Below are 23,732 nucleotides of genomic sequence, written 5' to 3' on the forward strand. Positions count from 1 at the left end.
AGAAAACAAAATCAACGTAGGATCTAAAAAACTGAAACTTCAAAAGTAGAAATATGAGGGGAAAAGATAGAAGAAAGTGGTTTGTGTCGTTTAAGAAAATAAGGAACTAAACAAAAGCAACTGCTGAGCATCTGAATCAGCAAACTATCCTGCCATATGCTCAAGTGCATTTTTTATTTAACAAAGCACTCCACAGTCAATTAAGCAATCACTGGGGTCTGCAGAAATCTTTCCATAACTGCTACAAAAACTAGTTTAGTCCCTTGGACGTTTTTTTCACTCCAGCAAGACATAGGTTTAGTGTTCCCACTGGTCATGGGATTACAGAAAATGAGACTGAGGAGATGACTTAAAAGTTTATATCAAAAATTTTTGATGCAAATACACTGAAAAGCACAGTCTTCCTGATTACTTTGAAAAGTGCATTTGGAAAATGTACATAAAATGAATTAGTGTATTTCTGTCTGGGCGCAGAATAGTCTCAGCTGTCTGTGCTGTCTTGCCTTAGCAAGAGAGGGATGACAATTTCTTAATAACTGGGGCTAATACTGATTATTAAGAAAAACGACTGTAGTCCTGCAACAGTTGTGAAGCATGTGATGGATTTCTCTTGCCGTGACAAGCACATTTCAAACATCTTAAAATCATGACTTAGTTAAAATGCACAAAATTCTGTCAGATAATAACGTATTAACTGTCTCTTTTAATGGACTGTAGATGACCACAGGTCATATCCTTTCTCCCCACTCTCCCAAGTGAGGTTTAACATGTATGCCACAGCCACACTAAGCATGCAGCCAATGGTGACAAAGATGATGAGGGCCTGGAGCATCTCCCATATGAGGAAAGGTTGAGGGACCTGGGTATGTTCCGCCTAGAAAAGAGAAGGCTGAGAGATGATGGATCAATATTTATAAATATCTAAAATGTGGGAAACAGTTGGATAAGGCCAGACTCTTTTCGGTAGATAAGAACAGGGGGCAACTGCCAAAAAAATGGAAAGTAGATGTTCCACATAAATATCAGGAAGAACTTCTTCACAGTGAGGGTGACAGAGCACTGGAACAGGCTGCCCAGGGAGGTTGTGGAGTCTCCTTCTCTGGAGATATTGAAGACCCATCTGGATGCTTACCTGTGCGACCTATTTTAGGGAACTGCTGTAAGAGGGAATTGGACCCAGTGATCTCCAAAGGTCCCTGTGATTCTGTGATCCTCACCAGCTGTACTCCACTCTCTAATCGCTACCATTTTCATATACCTAGGAGAAGCTATACGTACTATATATGAGATGAAGCTATGTTCTCTAGAACTAGTCATATTTTAAGTTTATTTATTTTTAATCCCCCTCTCTGTCCTTTTCACTGAGAGTTTTGGCTCATCTCTTCTAGGACAGAGTCCAGAGTTACACCTACCTACTCAGGGCACTATATTGCACCTAAGATGTAGCTGTAACAATTCAAACCATAGATAACTGACTTGATTACAAAATTGCTTTGTCCATTCCAGGAAAGAACTGTGTCTAATTTTAAATTGTCTAATCTGTGAAACAGCAGATAGTTAAGAAAGCAGCAAAACAAGCATTTCTTCATTCTCTAACTTAAGCCGTTCTATTATTATATCATTTTATGATTCATATATGCAATCTTTGTACTCACATAATAAGTGAATAGAATTACATCTTAATAAACACATAAAACAGAGGTACAAGGACAGTATGCATTGCTCAAGGTGATCTACAATAGATTTTTCTGCTGTAAATATAGGGCACTGAAAACAGGAGCAAAAATGCCCAAATGATAGAGTCCAAGTTTTTCTCATATACTTGGTTGCATAAAAGGTACCTAGTGGCATAAAATGGGTAAGCACATGCATTTGGTTGTGTTCTCATCTCATTCTGTATTTTCAAAGCAAATTTAAAATTTGGAATGAGGGAATATACATTTGTATACTGGAAACTTCAAACAAAGTATATGGAGTTGTGTGTATGTAGTCCCTGAATAAGTCATGGCTTGTTAAGGACCTGGCACGCAGAGTCACTGTGTGCTGGATGACTGCTCAGAGTCTGCACTGGTTTTGTTCCCAACACTTGGGAAGAAAGTGCTGGAGAGGTAGCAGCAAGGCTCCTGGCTTCTTGGCAGTTGGCAAGTACACCTGGTGGCTTACTCTGACTTATTTCTTAACCATTAGCACTTGTAATTATTTTTTATAGCTGTGGGCACACCTATGGAGTAGTTTAAAATACTTCATATCAAACCAAATTATTTTATGTGTGTAGTTTACTAAGTCACAAGCAAGGCTGAGATTTTTTATTGAAGCAAGATATTCATAACAACTCTTTGTTGTATGAATTTTCTGAGGCTACTGTCCTCTTTCATAGCTAAAATATTTAGAAAAATAATATTCTTATGAATACATATATCTTTCCAGTTTGTATTTAGAATCGGGAAAAGCTGATGTTACAGAATATTATTAACACAGCAGTTTTAGTCTTCTCTAACTTCTTGGCCCCTGGAATAGCTTAGAACACAATATGTTGTGTTTTCATATGTACTTGATGTACATTTTTAAGTAAACAAATTATGGAAGGGAAAGCATTTTTTGGACTCATGCTTGAAAGTGAAACAATTTTTTAAAATGTAATGTGAACAGTACATTCTTCATGTGAAACATTTTTGTAAAGTATGCAGATTACAAGATAGTAGTCTCATAAAATACATTTTAAGACATTTTGAATTGCTGTGAGAAAACCAAGCATTATATGAATGTGTTAATACTTTTAGATCTTTCTTTTCTGGGGGAATTGTCTTAGCTGTTCCTTACTTTCAGTGAATTAATCTGGTTGTCACTTTAGAATTCCACTGGCTTACTGTCTCAGAAGGCAATAAGATGTTAGCTGCTTAATTAATCTAAATTTTAATTACTACCCTTTATAGCCTTTCCTTTTTGAATGGCCATATTTTTGTCATTAGTTATAAAATCTATTACAATCGTGATTTATATAATGACAGCCTACAGCACTGGATTAATACACTGCTTTATATATAAACAGTTTCTTCAGTTAAGTGATTGAGTTTCTATTTCAGCTGGATAAAACTAACCCAAAGAATAAAGTCTGTGGACTGTAAAGCTGACAGTTTTTGTAACTAACACTTGGACTGAATCATATCTCTGTAAAATGTGTAGCAGTGGCACACTGTAAAGTAAAGGTGGGTAAAAAGGAGACATTTAGAGGCTTTCACGCAGAGAAAAAGGAGTGTGATAAGATTATCATAGAATGCAAAATAAGGGATTCCATATGCTGAAGCATCCAGTGGTAAAGTATTGTTGGTTGTTAAGCAGTAACTTATCTGTAACACTATCAGAGCAAAGATTTACTTCTGAAGAAGGCTTCAAAAATTGGGATAATATTCAATTTAATAGTCCATTCCTCTGTTATAAGACAGTGTAGCACTCGGAGCAGAGAGGTAAAGAGAGGAAAAAGTTTCTGCATTGATCACGCTATTTAATTTAATGTGTCTTTTGGGGAAGAAATGGTAATTCTGAGGATGCAACAGGAAAGTGAATCTTTCTGCACTATTTTTGAAGCAAAAGAGCAGTGATGTCACATTTCAGTATTCTTTTCCTCTTCTGTGAAATTCATTTTATTGATCTGTTTGTTCATAATCCTAATGGCAGTTAAGGTTTTCCTGGTTTTAGCATGCCCACAAGTTCACAGTGACTGTGGCACTGAGTGTGGCCCTTCTTAGTCACACATTGCTGAGGATCCAAGACCAAAAGTGAAATTTGTTCTATTGTCCTTTATTAAACTTTTTGTGTCTGATGGTTTGGAATTAACATATGCTATTGGTTGATTTGGTCCATACCAAATGCAGTGGGAGGTTAATTAGAAAAAGATCCATCCTTGGAGGTTTTCAAAGCATTCCTGAGCAAGGTCCTGAGCAACTTGATCTGATGTTGCAATTATCCCATATTTGAAGAAGTATTTTGATTAGCTGGTCTATGGAAGGCCTTCCTCCCGTAAATGAGTCTATGACACTAAGGATATCTGGAGATAATATTCTTCAGGAATGCTTGTTTCATGATAGTTGTTCCCAGATAAGTCTTTTCTGAGTCAGTGAACACAAATGTTTTGTAATGAATGAGAACACTGTATTTACTCAGGTAAAAAGTAACTGGATGTACAAGTCCTTTGAAGGCTTGGGAACAGTGTGTAGTACTGTATGAACAGTTACATTTTAGGCCTATCTGCTGCTTATCTAGCTGCCAAGGCTGCTGAACCCTGGTTCCAGCAAGCCCTGTCACAGGAGTTTGAATTTGGTCTTCCCAATGCATCAGTGCCTTGATGTCCCACAGACATCAAGGGGGTAGGCCAGAACCCAGGACAAATGTCACATACTTCTGGATGGATACTTCTTCAAGAAGTTTAAATGCTCAGCACCCAGTGATCTTAAATGGAATAATATTTGTAGTGAGCAGAGGTTTCGAATCTCGTTCTCTGGAGTTCAAGTCTAGAACAGGAGCTGGTAAGCCTCTGCCCACAGCCAGCCAGCCAGCCAGCAAAGTTTGAAGTTGAAAAGAGAGTGTTTGAACCTGGGGTTGTTTGCGTCCAAATCTGAAGTGTTCTCCATCTGTTGTGTGGCCTCACAGAATCACAGACTTGTAGGGGCTGGAAGGGACCTCTAGCAAGCATCGAGTCCAACCCCACTGCAAAGTAGGCTCCCTAGACCAGGCTGCACAGGTAGGCATCCAGGTGGGTTTTGAATATCTCCAGAGAAGGAGACTCCAGAACCTCCCTGGAGCAGCCTGTTCCAGTGCTCCATCACCCGCACTGTGAAGAGGTTCTTACACATGTTTGTGTGGAACTTCCTATGTTTCACTTTGTGGCCATTTCCCCTTGTCCTAACAGCGCACGCTGCTGAAAAGCATCTGGCCTTTTCAGTCTTATAGGTTGGTTTGTGCAACCAGAAATCAGGAAATCTGGTTTATGCATTCTGTCTGAACATTTTGATAGGCAAAATAATAACAAAACATTTATGACTTAAGGTTTTTATCAACTTGCTTTTTCTTTTTTTTTTTTTGTTATTGTGTCCTACAGTGTCAAGATTAGGGGTTACCACAAAATGCTTGTTTTTGATGTGTGTCAGTGCATATACAAATTTGTGTATTTTGGCTACAAAGACAAGTTCTCAAATGTGGGAGTTCACAAAAATCAGTGTTCCATTCAGTCAGTAATTTTACCCCTACCTTAAAAAAAAATAATAATAATAACCATTTTTTACTATTTTGAAGGAAAGTTTACCTTCCAATGCTGCTAGATGCAATCTTAAGGGAGAAGAAAAAAGTGAGATTTTCTTTACAGAAAGAAAATATAGTTTTCTATAAGAGACAAGCACTGTTAAATGTTTCATGCTCATATTTTAGACGTTCTAAAATAATTCAGTATCACTTCACATTCATACTATTTTTTTTTCTTCGTTAGCAGCTGCGTAGCACGTTATTAGCAGACAGTTGTAACAGAGCAGAAGTGGAATTTAAGAGAATGGTCACACTGTAAAATTATCTGCCTGTTCTGTGCTTGCATTTTTCATTTATTAGACTCACTGAGAGCAGACTATGCCTCAGCACTAGGAGCTCCTGTTTCAGTACTTGCTAATTTATCCCCGGTCTTTAATTTCTGACCGGTAAATTTATTTTAAATGTGATGTATAATACTTCTATTGCTGTGATTTTTACCATACTGCATTATTAAGCTGTACACTTAAAGTTACACAGTTCAAAAACCATCATGTAGTGAAACAATTTGGTCTAGCTAGCGCTCTCGAGTCTTGCGAAAATAGAAGAAAAATACCGAACAAAGACACTGGATGTCAGTGTTGCTTCATACAGCTTTGTATAGTATGGCATAATTAGAGAGCACTGAAAACCCATTTCTAGACAAGATCCTAAAGCTGAGCCCAAGCCGTGTGGGTCAGGACCCGGCTTCTGTATGGCTGGAGGTTTGCCTTTATCTTGTAATAACTCCGGTTCCTCACACTGTGTCAAGCCACCGTGTCTCCTGAGTGTGCTGCATGATGAAGGGATCAGGATTTGGCTTAGTCATAGTCATATTATTTTTAGTGTAGAAGGCTAGGATCTTATCTTTTTCAGTCGATACCTACGTTTAAGTATTTGAAGTCAGGAGTATTCTTAACTGCAAATAAAAGCATCTTGTCTGATTTTGAAAGATGCATTGGGAAGCTTTGGACTTCATGAAGTCCAAAACATGAACAAAGACATGTTTTGTTTTGACACCAAAATCTTAGAGGTGAAGTTTCTTAAATTTCATTGGTAATGACTGGGATACTGAAAGGGATGCAGCTTCTGCAGCCCCGTTTAATATTTTATGTAACATGCGGTTGATAACTTGCTGGTTGTTTTGTTATTTTTTTTTTAATAAATGCTCAAAGTCCAGGAATGCATTTCTGAAGATGCAGATGTCTTTTACTACTTTAGTCTTGTTCTGTTTTTCAGAACTTTCCCAGACACTTCAAGAGCTTGTATCATATAATAGTTGTAGTTTGAATGGTCTAAACTCATACATACTACTGTGTTTTAAATATGACTTCCATTCTTATTATGGTCAAACATACTTTGAAGATTTTAATATGATTTCTCTTGGAATTTTTGCTAGCTTTCTTAATGAAACAATGTTTGTATACCCAAGATTTTTACCCATCTTTTATTCTTAAGTCTTTCTGGCATTCTCTGAATGCTTTGTCCATTTTTGTCTGAATATGATAGAAGGACAGCAGTATCAAAATGAGATTTTAGAATAGGATAGAGGACAAGAATGAATGGAAATTTGGTTCACTGCTGAAGAAAAGGTGAGGAGGCCTCAGTCATTATGTGTTTTTGATTACTCACAGCATGTACTTTCACTTGCCCAATGACAGTAGATGAGAGAATATGGGGAAGTGACTTGGATGCACAAGATGTTCTTAGGGAGCAAATGATGTTAATCAGCAGAAGCATAGGTTTAGTTAGCCCAAAGTCCAATTGGTTTAATCTTGGCAGATATTCAGTGAGCGAATTATTTTCCTGAGAAAAATTAAAAAGAGCAAGTCACATCATTTCCATCATAGCACTAAGGTACAAAGACCTCTGAAGGACATGTAAACATATTCATAGTTGAATTTTCCTGCTAGTTTATGTGAAGACTAAAAGCATTTCTTGAGCAAAAGTTAAGTGATTTCCTACAAAGCCTGCTTCCATATGAAGTGGGATGCCTGAATTTTTTGGTTTTGTTTTTGTTTGTTTGTTTTGTTTTGTTTTTTTGTTTTTAGGTTAGATTTTTTTTTTATCCTCTGAGGTCAGAGCCGTAAGATCAAACCTCCTAACTCCATGTATCCATCATGTGTGTAAATAGCCAATGAATGATAAAAATTCAGGTTGTCCTTGCAGAATGTACCCCATTTTTCAGTGAAACTATTTTAAAGCAAGCGTGAGAAGACTATCAAACTTGTAGTGCAATTTTTTTTTCCTTTTATATTAACTGTATTGTAAATTTCAATTTATGTAGTTATTTTCTCAGTCCTCTATGTATATCCACTATTAGAATAATACTACTGTGTATTTTCCAGAAAAAATAATTATCTAGTAACTTGAAAACAGGTGTTAGCTATTGAAGACCATCAAAGAAGCTAGCTGTAAGCAATCCAGCCTTACAAATTTTTACATAAACACACTGACTTAAATGCATAAAATGAAAGATGCTTATTCTTTAGTATTCCATAAAACTGTGTTTTATGCACCTGTTTCAGAAAGGGGAGGCTCTCACAGTCCTAGTAGACATTGTAATACAGTTTAAAGAATGACATGTTTGTGTACTTTAGGGGCTTATAGATCACAGGTTTATAGGTTAATGAAAGCCACCTGGTGTGAAAATTTTTATTTGGTATGGTACAGTACATGTTTCAGTTAGGGTACTGTGTTTTACAAAAGAACTGATGAGTTTGTTGATGATTCCTTAAGGTTGCACTACTTTGTAGTAAAGAGGTTTTCTGTTTTGTGCACCTGTGCATCCGCCATCCCTTTAAAAATTTGATTTCTTTGTCTGCGCTGTTGCAAATGATGTATTGCTTTGTGGCATTGTTATGAACAGTTAATTAATTACAAAGTTACAGTGAGGAACAATGTCTTCCATGACTGGCGGTGATGTTGATCAACTTCAGATTTAATGATTCTTCAATATGTCTTTTACTCATCAAAGCAATTGCTGGAGTAAAATCAAATTTCCACACAAGTATCACACCAGCATGGACGTCTCAAGGACTTTGCATGTGCAATTCTGTCTGTGTCCAACTAGTAGTGTTTATTTTCAAGCATTAGCTGTAAGATGTTTGCATTCATGCATGCACACAGCCACAGAGAGAGAAACCATCCCTTGTTACTGGAGGTGGACAAAAGTCTATTGACACGGCTAATTCTAGGAGTTCAGATATCAATCTGGGATTGACAAAACTGTCCAAATTTACTGACTCTGCAAATACCAGGTGGAAAAATCTCAATTTCAGACTCCTAAACAGCTTCAGCATTTGACATGAGAAATCCAAAGATTAGGAATTACAATCTCGAATCATGAATCTTTGCTTTCATAATGTGGTATTTTCCTGCCTGTTTTGGAATACTCATTCATAGCTCCCAGTGAACCATGATTTTTATTAAATTAGGATTAGTCCATCTTATATCAGTACTCACATTTTGTACATACATATCTATGTGTAGAAATGTATTCACATGCATTTTTGTTCAGTAAAACAAACCAGTGCTGGTGTTTCATCTGCTCTTTAAAGGATGTACACAATTAAAGGATGAGCAGGGCAGAGAATAGGTACACTGGAATATTCCTACATCGAAGCTTTGGCAGAAGTAATCTGTTTGTGTTTTCATAAACCACTTTTTTCCACTTTTGCGTGATACAGCAGCACACACCACATGAGTGACACAGTAGAATGATTTGTGGTGCATTTACCTTGTGCTTTCTCTCTTTTTTTCTTTTTCTCTTTTTTTATTTGAATACAAATTGTGGTTTTTGAAACACTTGTGTGACTGCAACCATTTCTTTTCAAAATTTATAAAATTAATTTTAAGATTCTACTTTTTTTTCTTTATTTTTTTTTGGTAATATTTTATGTTATATTTTTTGCAGTATCATTAGGCATGCTGGTAATATGATTGAGAAGAAAATTTCTTATCATGAAATCATGAACTAACTAAACAAAGCTTTAGCATGTTAGAAAAAAACATCTATTATCTGTGATCTGTACTAATACAATATGGGAGATATAATAAGATTCAGAATAAGAAAAACTGAAGTGGAGCATAAAAAAAATGTAGTATATATTATAAGAAACCATTTTGGTAATATTCAGGAGACTAATTAAGTTATATTAAGCTCTGATTAAATCTGAAAAGTTAAATGTATAATTAAATATTTCCAAAATTGGTGCTTTGTTTCAGAACCACCAATAGCAGCAATTAAAAAATTGAGCCAAGCTTCAGAATATCAGGAGATTGAGTTAATAGACTAAAAATGAAATTCAAATATTTTTATTTGCCATTTTAAATTTCTTGTAATGTTTTTCTATAATTTCAGGGACTGTGAAATGGCTTTTATCTGAAATGAGAATTGAGATCTCATTTGAAATGAGTGTGTTGAGCAGAATATCAAAATCATGAATGGATGACACTTCAGCTTTGTTCATCTTTATCTAAACATTAATATATAAACTAATTTATATGAATACAACTAAAATATTTAACAGTATATTTATTTTTATTGCTTATTGTGGGACAGTTTGGGAGGGCACTTTCACACAGGTAGTGGATTTTTGATTTTGATCTGAGGGGCCTAGAGCATCTAGAGGGACAGATACTCCAGCTCCCCTGTGCCCTTGTTCCATATGGAACGAAGCATTTAAGTATGTTGACAGACTTCTTCTGCGCTCTAATCACTTTGTACCTGTGTGTTCAGTGCAAGAAGTTATTTCTCGACCAAAAATTACTGGGTGAACTGAGCTCTGTTCTGCCCCGTAGAGGCAGCAGAGCTGGTGGAGCTAAGCCCCATCTCTCACCTCAGTGCAGCACTGGCTCTGCTGTGACCCTGAAGCAGTCCTGAGATGTCCCAAGGTCCGGCACCTCTCCCGGCACCACTCAGTCCCCAGCGAGCGCTTGCCCCGCTGTGCCTCACGTTCCCGCTGGACTGAGGCCAAAGGCACAGCGCTGCCCGAATATAAAGCGGGAGGTGACGGGGGAGAGCCACAAACTGACAGGAGAGGAGACGAGCTGAAAATGTGAGCTTTGCTCTGAGTGCTTTACGTGGCTGTTTGTGCAATTATGGCATTTAGTAAGTGCTTTTATTGAGCATAGTGAGAGCACAGCTGCAGAAAATGTGAGTGCTTCTGTGTTGTTTGTTGTTGGTTTTGTTTTGTTTTTTTTTTTTTAATTTTTTTTTCCTGTAGTCTTGGAACTGCAACTTCTCAGAAGAAACCTGGAGAACGACCCAGATCAGGGTGGTTTCTCAGCCACCCATTCTTCTGCACAAAGAACTTCTTTTGGGGGTTTTGGTGATGACGGGGGCAGAGAGGAGAAGGAGAGCGGTGTGGGGGAAGATCCGGGCTGTTCGCTGTGAAGATATCAAGGAGTGGTGCATGAGGCGGCTGCCCATCTTGGAGTGGGGGCCCGTCTACGATTGGAAGGAAAATCTGGTTCCCGATATGGTGTCTGGGATGATGCTGGCCATCCAGCAGGTGACTCAAGGTACAGTTAAACTTCTGAGGCTAATATCTTGAAATTCAATCCTGCTGGACTTATCTGGGTTTCTTTTATACCCTCATCATGTTCGTATTATCTTAAAATTTAGGTTAAGACAGCTTATATTCTTATCTATAAAAGCAGATTTGATCTAAAAAATACAAGAAAAATTCTTAAATCTTATGCATATACAAATGTGGACGGAAATACATGGTGTTATTTGAATAGCTTTCTGTGAACCAAAACTTCCTCTATATCCTATCCTTTGACAATTTTTCAGAGTTAATACAAGAAATAAGGAGGCATTAACTCTATTCACACAGCATATGATTACATACAAGATTTTATCAATTACATGACCACGTTTTCCTGTTTCACGTGAAAAATAAAATGTATCTATGTGGTAACTGCGTCGTAATATATCTATATGTTGTCTGCATTTTAAGAAAATCTGCTCAGAAGTAATCATTGTGATTATACTATTACCTGTGTAAGCCCAGTGCACAGCAGTAAAAGATAACAGTGTTCTGTACTAAAAGGGCACTTCTGTCAGAGATAGGAACCAGGGAGAAAGTGTGTGCATACACAGCTTGCATATTTCTGCTTCTGTGTTGACTTAGTGCTTATTACATTACTTATCACTTCTCTTGTCAAGCAGCAATACAAAGTGAGGTGGAGCTAGACTCTATTTGGCTTCATAAACATAAAAATGAAAATTAAAAATAAAAATAAAGGAAAACCTCCTAGAAACAAAACTCTGCAGAATGACCTGCAGAAAACAAAAGTCCCAGCAATCTGAGTCTCCAAAGTGGTTGTTACTGGGAAATAAATGCTTTGGTCTGTTTTCAATATGTTCATTGTAGTGTCAGTTCTTTAGGCAATATTTTATACTTGTCTCAGATAATCCCAGCTGCTTGTCTGCCTCAGATAATTTTCAATCCCTTCCCTTATGTAAACTATACATATATATGTTATTTCTTAACAACTCCCCATACTGGCTATGCTTAACTATCATTTATGTTGTTAAATTATAAGCACTACTTTAATTGAATTATGCTGCAACTGAAAACAACTGGCTTGTGTAAGTATTTGTGCTTCCAAGGTAATTAGTAACATCTGCACTGGCATGATTGAACTTTAAGAACCTTAATTCTATAACACTGTAAAGTACCAATTTCACTAGTATGTGCCTTTACTACAATTGTAATTAAAACTTTTAAAACTGCATTTTGAAATTCATCAAAAACAGCAATTCTATAATGCCAGTAGTTTTCAATAGAACTTTCTTGTTCAAGTCTTGTACTAAAAACAATTTAATGTGACAGATACATTTGAGAAGATCTAATGAAGATAAAGAATATTGCTTTTCTGTATTATTTTTATGAAATCTAGAAATAATCTTACACTTTTTCAAAATGAGTGTATTGAAACTCTTTCCTCCAACTGATTTTTTTCCTTTCTTTCTCCTCACTGCTTCCTCAGGTTTCAGAAGGATTTTAGGTTATGGAAAAGGAGGAGAGCTAGATACTGAAATACTTTATCATGTTTGTGGTGTAACTTGAGCACAACTTAGTTCTCTAGAACTTGCTGCATTAACTCTTTTACTAGTGCAGTAAGCCTTACAAGTACCATCATACAATGTTTTCAGTGAGTGATGTATAGGGTAGTTCAGAATAACTGTTCTTATGACTCTTTTTATTTTGGACAACATTTTATAGAGCTACTACCACTCATTTAGTGATTTTCATTGTCAAAAATCTTGGTATCTAAGTGTGACTTATGTCTTTAAACCCAGTAATTTATCTTCAAATCAGGTACTTGAAAATGAAATTGCTTGAGCTCATATATTACTTAATTTAAGATTAAATATGTTCTATTGTGTCACACTAGAAACTAGTCCTTTGCTAGAAACTATGTCCTGTGGAGCAGAGCCTAGGAACAGTATATGAGAAAGACACGCTACCTGAACATTCAGTTGTCTTTAGTTGTGCAGACCTTCAGAAGGCACAAGGTGTTATGCATACTCTTTCTAATCAAATTCTCTACCAGATTAAAAATATAATCATTATCAAATCAACAATTCCTGCAGAAAGTGAATCTTCTGAAGCTTCCTTTCTACTTCTACTGAAGTTTGATCAAAACATAACTAAATAAGTCATGTTCATCCATGTGGTCAGAATACACTGATCAATAACATCCCATGTAACCAACAGATCCAATTCCTAAGTAGGGGAAGCAAGACAGAGGAAGGGAGAAAGATGGGAAGAAAAATAATGGGATTACCACAATGTGCTGCTTGGTATTTCTGAAGAATGAGGGCTCACACCAAGTCATGTCTGAAAACAAGCAGTCCTTCTCTATGTGTTCCTGTAGCTGTTTTCTTGCCTGCCAAAAATGCCAAATTAACCTTAATTAATGGGTCTCAGAATTCACTGCCAAACCTTCTATTTACCTATTGAAACAGTACTTTTACAGTCTCTATGCATGTCCTTTAATATTAGAGTCTTTTTGCGAATTCAACAGGAGAGAAAGAGGTATCCAAGTTAATTATGTTTCTATAAATTATATGGACATTGAAAATAGACCCTATGAATTTCAAAATTCCAATAATGGAAACTTCGAATATTCTAATTGCTGAAAAGATTCAGCTGAAGCTTGCATTGTCTCAGGCTGCAAAGCCAGTCAACCTTAAGTCTAAACCAATAAAAGAAACTAGGCTTCATTAGTTCAAGAGCACAAAACTATAACTTAATAACACACTTCTCAACACCTCATTTCTCAAACATAGAATCATTATTCTTACTCTGGCTGAAAAATTATTCTTACCTAAGGCTGAAAAATAATCTTAGAATCTATAACAAACATTCTCTCCCCATCTTGAAGCTTGCTGCTTACTTTCGCAGATAGTTAAGAAATTTGAGTTTTCAAGTTTTGGTAATTACTACTTCGTCTATGTTTCTGAAAAATCTATTTTTGATAGACTAGAGAAACAAGTCTGTAAAATAACAAGCAAATCCTCCATTTGCTTCTCAGACTAGCACTTCATTTCCCTTTTAAAACTCATTAATACTCTATCAACATGAAGATGATTTTGAAATAGGAAGAGTTCTGTTTCTGTTTTATTCATTGTTTCTCTCCCATACACACAAATGCAATTACTGTCTCCAAGTAGATTATTTAGAAGATCCTAATATGTTGGTTTTTTATTTTTTTTTCTTTCCAAATTGAAATTGTGTAAATATAATTAATGTTCTTCACTGTAGTTGTCAGGAAGCTGTTCTTGGACTCCTTAGAAGTCAATGGATATCTAGTTGTAAGAGATGGTGAAACTTAGGGTGTTTGATCTTCTGGGAGGTAACAAACAATTGCCTTTACATTGCTTTGTATGTGTTTGGTTGATTTCCTTCACTTATTAAACTGTCTTTATCTTGTCCTGCAAGTTCTCTCGCTTTTGATTTTCTGATTCTGTTCCTCAGAAGAGCAAGGAGGAGGCTAGGGATATTTAGCTGCTGGCCAGAGTCAATCCACCTCAGGTGTGATCATATGAATATAGGCATCTACTTTGTTAAGGTTAATTGATGTTACTGAGAAGATTATATTGATTAGATTAGAGAAGCGTAACAGGAGACTGGCTCAGGTGTAAGCACAGACAATGTAGAATTCAGGTGATGTGTTTTCCCGGCCATTATAACTGTGGCACTGTGGGTAATAAACTGTGTTTAAAAAAAGTTTAAGATAGGTCTTATTTTTCTTTCCTGTATCTCATCCATTATCCTGACACATTAACACCAGAATTTTTCTTGTTTTTTTTTCTTCACGTAACCTGGATTTCATCTACTTGAAGGAAAAGAATATTTTGATCAAACAGTACCTGAATTTTTCCTGAATTTTCTTGCATGATAATATTAAGATGCATTATGATGTAGTCTTTTCATGCAGCTGAATCTCATAAGCCTGTCATCCTGCTTTCTGTTGCCTCCTGAACATGTACTATAGACCATACGTATCAGTTCAGAATGCACCTGCTTACTCATTTTCACAGTCTGTGCTAACTTTCTATTGCACTAAGCAAGTAATTTATCTTTAGTTTCAAGGCCTTTCATAGGTGATCTTTCCTGGCATCATTTATTCATTACCAAGCTGTTGGTATATCTCTGATTAATCCATTTTCCAATCCTTCATGGTCTTATCTTGTCAAACAAATACCTTTGTGGCTTCTTTCAGTATTTGAATTATGCAATTACATACCCATCTCATTTTTTTTTTTTTTTTGCCTTTGGATTGCTATTGTGTAATGTATTGTATTCTATTTTGGATTGTTTCATATACTGTCTACACAGGCTGTCATCTAGAAGCCATGTAAGTTATACTGCAACCCATCATTAAGCTTCTCTGACTGCCATGGTCTGCAAAAATGTTAATCTGAGTTTGTCAGAAAAAGGCAATGCAAATTTGTCCCCAGTCATGCAGCTGAGTTCATAGTTATAGTCTGTTTGAATATGTATATTAGTGTATGTAACTTATTTAGGAATGTCAGTTCTCTATATAATTAGGGGACACAGATGTGTCTGAAGTCTGAAGAAGAGTACTGTGGTTAGGACATCGTATAATGTGAAAATTAAGTCTTCTGATTAACAACTGAAGATGCCTTACTCTTTAAAGATTCTGTCAAATTTGGAATAATGTTCTATGATTTGATAGTAGCAGGTGTAGTGTTGCATCCCAGTTACAAGTCTGCAGCGTGGGTGCAGTTGGACCAGATGCAAGCAATAAATGTATATTTCCCTTTAATAGGAATAAAATAATATTTTAATGTGTAACAATAATGGATAGGACAGCAATTGATCCTACGACCCATGTCAGAGGTAAGACTCTATGTTTTGCTTCAGATCTACACAATCTAAAGATAGATGCAGTGATGCACACAGTTAGGGGTAGTTTTTATAAACTGCTGGAAAATTATTAGCTTATTTGGAAAAAAAAAAAGTATTAGGGAGATCTAAAGGTGAAAAGAAGATGATGACTTGATACATTTTTATCTGAAATATATAATTCTGGTTGCTTCTGTTCATGGAAGGTAACTTCAAACTTCTGTGGGAAAAGGCTAGGAGGAGGATCAGAAAAATAAATATTGTATGTGGGAGAAGATTTAAGTGGTTATACATATCAGTTGAAAGCTGAAAACGTAGATGACTGTGTTCATTATCAGATGGGTAAGTACAAGAGTTGAGAGACATTTAAATACAACTGCAGCACATAAATGACTATAAATTAGCATGAGTATGTTTAGAGTTTAAATCTAAAAACAGTCAATTGAAATATCAGAATATGATGCATGTCTTTATCACATAATTTCATTTATAGATGCAGCGAATTACATGTTTGCCAGTTATAAGAATCAGAACACAATGCATAAGGAGATTTCTTCACAGGTTTGGTACCTTGTGATACCTGCTGCTCAAAAAAAAAAAAAAGGAATTATTAAACTAAGATATATATATTGATAAATTAAGATAAGTGCTTTTCTAAAATATAAATGAAAACAAACAAAAGACAAATCCCACAGACTCTCACTGTGTTTCTGGTTTCATCTTTATTTTGCTAAGTTCTTCATATTTGGCTGAATTCATAAACACTATGGCATTAGTTTTAAATTAAAGTTGTATCCATCTGCATATACTGCATATAGTCAAAAGTTATCCATCTGAAAGTATGCGGTTATAAAATTTGGACTTTAATTTTTATCAGACTTTCTAAATATATATATTCTATAGTCAGCTAGCACATCAGTACACTCCATACAGAGTTTGTATGTAGTGTTATACAGTAGCTGGCTTTCCTATGACCTATCAAGAGAAAGAAATACTTTGGCTCACTTTGGTTTTAGTGGGCTGTGTTTTTTTGGAGAGTGAAGGGGTGTGAAGGGCCCTTGAGGCATGTTTCTTCTAAAAGTGAAATACATACATGGCATCTGACAAAATCAGTATTGTTATTCCTGCCAGCATTTTCATTCCTCAAGTCCAATAATAACTCACTGAGGATTGGCGTGGTTTGTATTTTTTAATTAAAGTTAATTTAATCTTGAGTTGGATTTATTGCTGAACAACTAATTCACTGGCTGGAGACTTTTTTTTTTAAAAAAAAGGACTATACTGCCTTCATGCATTCCAGAATTGTTGCCCAGTGTTTTCGTAGGCATGATGCCAATTTTTTTTTCAGCTTTCCATGGAGGAACCTCAGCTGTATCTGTTCGTTGTTGTTGTTTGTTTGTTTGTTTGTTTTTGTGGTCTTTTGTTTTTGTGGGGGTGTTTTTTTGTGTTTTTCTTTTTCCCCCAGTTTCTGACTATAAATGTTGATGTAAATACACTCTGAGCAGATAAACTGGAGCTAATCTTTTTATTAAGCAGCAGATATGTCTTGCAAATCTGGCATACAAATAGCCTGTATAGATGAAATTGAATAAGAGTATTTGGCAACAGAACCAGAAAATTTTCCTAGAGAATGCATTGGAGAATCCATATAGTTCATAAGTGATTTGTGGAAGAAAATGTCCATCTGAGCTCTGTTATAGTTCTCCCATACAAAAAATAATGATGTAAGCTGATAATGAAATGTAACATATTAGTAAGTAAATGAGGGACAGTGTTTCATATTTATACAGCATTCCAGCAGAGGATTAAGGAACTGATGTTGCTGTGCATGCAATATTTTCATTTCTAATGTCTGCTAAGACTCTTCAAATTTACATGTGCTAATGTAGACCGATCTGATAGAATGCTAGAAATGTAAATTCAGCTTCTGAATGACCTGTGAAACCTCTGGAGCCTACCATAAAAGGTACACCTGTGTTAGTGCGGCCAGATGAGCTGTGTAGATGTGCCATTTTGGTGCCTGAGAGGTGCCTGAGCACCATGGACAGAGACCAACAAAGCCAGGGAGTGTTGACTCCATGGAAAAAGAGAGGTTACTTCACCTCTAATCTTCTAGATCAGAGAACTCAAGAAAACTGTTAGTGCTGAGATCCTTGACCAGCAGTTTTTCCAAGTAGGAGTCTTTTTCACAGATTTCCTAGAGTCTGGTTCACCACTGTTAAGGTTTGTCTCTTCAGTTGTGATGGGCCTTTCTTTCTCTATAGCGCTGATGCTTCTCAAAAGGCTATCTCTTTGTTTGGTTCTCCATTTATACTTAGATGCAGAGCCACCTTCTTGTAATAATACTCTTTATTAATAAATAAAAACAAATTTTTAAATATTTTATTTTGGAGATTTATTTTATTTTGGAGATTTAGGTTCTTCATGAATTATGGCTGACCAGCATGCAATAGTTTGTAGGATTCTCTGTACAGTAATTTATAAAGTCTCTGTGATGTTCAGATATTGTATCAAATTCATCCTAAATAAGTCTAAACCTTTAATCTCTGCTTATCTGTCAAAGCTCTTTTTTCTCTTTTTTCTCTCCCTGTTTCTCTCCCCATTTCTCTCTCTGTTTCTTCCTTTTATCTTTCTCTCTCTTTTTTTTTTTTCTTCTTTTTTTTCCTTCTCCTAAGAGCTCTATTAGAAATAAGAAAATACTGGATTTTCTTTCTGTCTGTTTTTGGGTATATCAAAACTTTATTGCATATAGAAACATCAAGATATCTTGAATAGAGAATTCATAACTGAGTCACACATTCTACTTATTTCTACTGCCATGATACTTAGATATCATATCTTTTGATCAAATTAGATATTTTTATCAGAAAGATACGTGTCAGTATCTGGAGATGTGCATAATAACAGAGTAGAACTGTTGTTTTTGAAATATACCTTCAGTGAAATTTTCAGACAGCAAATGAGGAGAGCTGCATTTCAGATACTGTTTGATTAATACAACTAAGATGCTTAATTCCCAGTAGGTTGAAGGTCCGTTGCTAGAGAATACACTGCACCCTTAAAAAAATGAATGATCACTAACTCAATACTTTGTAGTCTCTGAAAGATTTATGGGAGGTTTTGCAGAATCTGTCCTCCCATTTTGCTTTTAAATTCTTCATTTTCTTCAAGCTTTCAATGACAGAAGAAATAACGAATAACTTTTACCTTTTGTCATTAAATAAGTCAGGCAGAAGGTACAACCATTTGTGTGACCACAGCAAATGATGCCAATAAAGAAACAGAGATCTTGCAAGCATAAGTTGTACTGATGCTCCATTGAGAGAATCAATACTGAGCTCCCAGTTTTTTGGAGGAAAATAGTATTTCCATAGGTTCATTTTGTGCTGATGCATTTTAACAAGCCAGTGTCAAATAATCTTCCAGAACTTTGTATTAAGAACAGTTTGTATTAAGCATTTAAAATGCTTTCTGTGAATTTTTTTCTTAACTCAGTAAAAATTACCTAGTTTGGAGTCATAAATTAAACCTTATGATGTAAATGTCTAATTTGTGGTTTTCCAAGAGGGATTGATAGGAGACACATTAAATGCGTGTTAATTCCACATTTCAGGGCACCTACAGGAAATATCTCTATTACGTAATTCAGCTTTCATTCATTCTTTCTGAGTTTGACTAGTTCTTGAGCATATGGAATGCATTGTAGCAAGTTTCAATATGAAAATTAATGAAGTGATCTGAAATATATGACTGATTATATTTAGAAAATGTATTTGAAATTTTAGAACATTATATGTCTAATCAGAAAGCCTGAAGTCTTTACTAATTCTGTTTTATAATGTTTCTTCTACTCTTACGCACAATTGATGTGCTTCAGTAACAGGAAATAAAGCCAATGAGCAGAGCCAAGATTGGAATCAAAGCTGCAATTTTAGTTCTGTCCTTATTGCAGTGACCTCACCTTGAAGAGAATGAGCCACCACTTCTAGAAAATTCATAAAAAAGACTATGCAGGAAAAAAATAGTGGCCAGATTTAGATTCAGATTATCTGCCTGCAGGCAAGCTGTATTTCCCAGTTAGCTTGTGAGCAAAGCAGAATTCCTTTATAGATTCTGGTATTTGCTAGGCAGGGTAGCACCTTTCATGGAGTTTCATAGAACATGGTGGTGTTTGGATGTTTGTGTCGCACCTCACAGCATTGTTCAGAGAACTGAACTGAGATGCTGGCAGTGCTTTTGTGTTTGTGATCAAGGACAGTATTGCTTCTTGTGCTCTACCCACAGCTTGTACAGTTTATGCTAGATCAAATGCATTCAGGCCGTAATTGTCAAATGTTTCTGAGTCATACTGTTTTAGGAAACATAAAAACAAAGTAAACACATCTGGGGGAAGGAATTGACTTTTACAGCTAGATGGTGACAGTATTTTGCTGTAGCTGGACCTTTGTTTTCCTTGTAAATACTGAGATGAAAAAACAATGTCCTCTGCTCTTAAGCCTGTAAGAGATGGAAATACTGAATAGTAAAAGAGCTATGGTCCCACTTCCAGAAGTATTTTAGCTGAGCCTATCGTATATTACTGTAACCTCCAGTTTTGTTTTGTACATCTTCAAAGCACGCCTCCTCTTGAATGATTTTCTTAGAGTGAAAACCTGTTAAAAATGAACCGCGTGGATTTATACTGAAAACTTCAAGATCCAAAATTAACACAGTTTATTTGCAAAATTAAAAATTATATGAACGTAACGTGATTTCTGCAAAAAATATTTTAAATCATGTCTTTCAAAATTGTTACCACTTCCTAATGAAGAGGGAATTTTTGTGCCTCGCAGAATCAAAGAATGGCCAGGGTTGGAAGGGACCTCAAGGATCATGAATCTCCAAACCCCTTGCCACTTGCAGGGCCACCAACCTCCACATTCAATGTTAGACCAGACTGCCCAGGGCCCCATCCAGTCTGGCCTTGAACACCTCCAGGGATGGGGCATCCACAACCTCTCTGGGCAGCCTGTTCCAGCACCTCACTACTCTCTCTGTAAAGAAAATCCAACCTAAATCTCCCCTCCCTCAACTTAAAACCATTTTCTTTATAATCTCTGGTGGAAAACAAATGCTTAAAAAATGCGAGGCAGAAAACATGTTAAAGAACTAGCGGAGGTGACTTCTCTAGAAATGATGCAACTGTTTTATAGTGTGTGATTTAGGAATTTTTGAATTTGAAAATGAAATTTTTTACAGTTGACTCAACCAGCTTTTAATGATCTCTTCCCAATATGGCTGATAAATAGGCAAGTGGCTCAGCATTCCATAGTGAATCTTATAGATTTTTCTTATATCTCACAAAGAGATGTCATTTCACTTCACTTATGCTGTTATAATAAAAAATATGGCTGAAGTTATACAGGTTTTGCTTACTCTGTTCTTTTCTGGAGAGGGAAACAAATTAGTTTTTCGTAAGCTCTTTTGCAAGAATAGAATATTTCTGTGAGTACTATATAAGTAGTTACAGAGTTTTTGTTTGTTTTCATTTTTATTAGTAAAATATTTGTAATGGAAGAGGTATTCAGTGCTGAACAGTCTCTTTTTTCTCTTTTCATCCTCTCTCATTTTTCCTATGCTCATTTTTGTTAGCACAGGGTCATACAGTTCTCTTCTGTGCTGTCTTATCCTCCTTAGGCACACCCTTTTCTGTTGCTCTTGGGTCAGAATTGTCTTTTACATCTCTTGGTCAAGCGAACATAAGCATAGAACTGTAATTTCAGAGATCTTCCTAGTTCACAGTATCAGTGTGCTAAAGAAGAGAAAAAAGCAAAACTGATGAGTAGGCGTGTTAACTGTAAGGCAGAAGAGCACTTGAAAGAAGGCATCCAGATTTTGTGTTTTATAGTATCTCCTCCTCTACCCTCCCCTTTTTTTCTTCATGATGTTTTACTGATGAACTGCTGGGCTTGCTTCACAGATACTTGGACGTGTCTGGGCCTTCAGCATTTTGTTGCTGCCCTCACCGTTGTTCTTTGTCACAGATTCAAATTTAAATAGCGAGCTCTTGAGGTAAAGTGTTTTACATTGCTACTGAAAGCCTTTAAGCAAAGATACTCTTTGATACACTCATATTATTAAAATCTGTTTTAAAATACTGTATAATCAATGGATATACAGATGGTGTGTGTGTGTATGTATATATATGAGATGTAAATTATATTAGCCAAGCTCCTGGATGTGTGTATATATATCCACATCCAGGAGCTTGGCTAATATAATTCATATTGGAGAAATGAGAGACAGTCACTCACCCTGTCCTGGACTCACAAGATGAACTCCTGATAGAGCAGATCTCCAGAGAGATCCTTCCCCACTGGCAGTCAGCTCTTAAATGGGTCTAGGAGAGGTGGAGCCAGGCTCCACCCCTTTCTGCAGCACAGGTGAATTGCCTTCACCTGTGCTTCCGTGGCTGACTCATTGCAAGCCTCAGGTAATCAATCAGAAGTTCAGGCTGTGATTCAGCAGCCCCATACAAATGCTATTAATACCTTCTACATTTCTGGACTCACAGCTTAATATACAGAAAAAAGCTGTTAACAACTGAAGGAGTGAAAAAACCCAGCCACCTAAAGAGAATGAACTCACAATTATTATTTTTTTTCTTTAAGAAATTAGAAGAAAGCAAACTGAAGGATCTCTATCCAAACCAAAATTATAGGTTTTGAACTGTATGCAAGAAATAACCATTTGACTGCCTGGAGTTCTGGCAGATTCAAAACCTTGTTTGTGGGGGAATGGCACTGAATGGCACTGTCTCCTCCTGCCAGAACTGTATATTAAAGAAGTTTGAGATGTTTGATGGAGACAATCTGGAAACACAATAGCTGATGCCACAGATCCTATACATGACCTATTAGTTTCCACTGGTGACCAAGACTCTGCAGAAAGTGTGAGGACTTTGATAGGCTGTAGATGGACAACCCTTCCTGATTCTTTCTGATCCTCACTGTAAATTAGTTGGCTTATAGTCTAGATTTTTGTAAATGAAAGTGTTTTTTTTCCCTGCCTTTATTAAAACATAGACATTCAAAAACTTGAAAGCAGAATAATTTTATTTTATCTTAATTCATGGAGGTAACCCCATTTAATTTTCCATAGGATTGGCCTTTGCTGCTCTCTCTTCAGTCCATCCAGTATTTGGTTTATATGGTTCATTCTTCCCTGTCATTATATATGCCATATTTGGAATGGGACGTCATGTTGCAACAGGTAAGTGTCTTTCTGCTCTAAACATTTTCAGAAATATGAAACTGGAAAAAAAAAATTTATCAATGGAAGGAATATTCTCTAAAAACTAAACAGAAATTAAATGTTTTTGTGCTTCCTTTTACAACATTTTTCCCCCAGTTTAAGTACTTTAAAAAGCCCATTAGGGATACACTGGAGGTACTTCTGTCATTGTAACTTTATATTATACTTACACTTCTTTTGTAAATGTCATTTAATAAGGGATTTTGGATTTGAACTCCTAAACTCCTTTTTCTCCCCCGATTTTTCAGATTTTATTATTATTCTGTAATTTTTAAGATTTCAAAATCTTAATCAATTAGAATCTGCTTCAATATAAGATTTTAACAAAGGGTTCAGCAAAGAACCTTTTGTTTTGTTTTGTTGCAAACAGCAACAAAAAAGGCTCTGTCCACAACTGCTATATAATTCTCCATGTCCATCATTGAAATTTTTTTCTACCAGTAATTTCTATAAGATTAATGGTGTTCTGTGTACACATACAGACAACAAGAATGATGTTTGTTAGTGGAGTCAGTTATGTCAGTGTGAAGATCAGTCACTTGAATAACAAATCCCTACATCTTTTTCTTGACTACTCGATATAATTGATGATTGTCTGAAGGCAGTTTCTGCTGTGATAATATCAAATATAGAGTCTTACATAAACTGTTCTCAAGTTCAATCTTATTAGATAAAAAATTTCAAAAAAAGAGAATGGGTTTTAAAAAAGAAAAGCCAGTCTGAAAAAAAAAAAAAACCAAAAACTTGTAAATATCGTGAATTTTGCTTCAAAAAGCA

General features: G+C 35.9%; 1 protein-coding gene across 7 annotated transcripts in view; it reads left to right on the forward strand.

Annotated features, from left to right (window-relative positions):
* The window catches only part of SLC26A7 (solute carrier family 26 member 7), an 85,436-nt gene that overhangs the window by 11,937 nt on the left and 49,767 nt on the right, over positions 1–23,732 (forward strand). For 4 of the 7 annotated variants that reach the window (XM_085221396.1, XM_085221397.1, XM_085221394.1 and 1 more), the window contains 2 exons: positions 10,500–10,797; positions 22,803–22,913. In XM_085221396.1, coding sequence (XP_085077522.1) covers positions 10,608–10,797; positions 22,803–22,913 — 301 coding nt within the window. In that variant the 5' untranslated portion in view covers positions 10,500–10,607. The remainder of the gene's footprint in view (positions 1–10,499; positions 10,798–22,802; positions 22,914–23,732) is intronic. The other 3 variants (XM_085221398.1, XM_085221399.1, XM_085221400.1) reach the window with 1 other exon arrangement.

This window comes from Meleagris gallopavo, chromosome 3 (assembly GCF_905368555.1).
Source record: "Meleagris gallopavo chromosome 3, MGAL_WU_HG_1.1, whole genome shotgun sequence".
Lineage (NCBI taxonomy): Eukaryota > Metazoa > Chordata > Aves > Galliformes > Phasianidae > Meleagris > Meleagris gallopavo.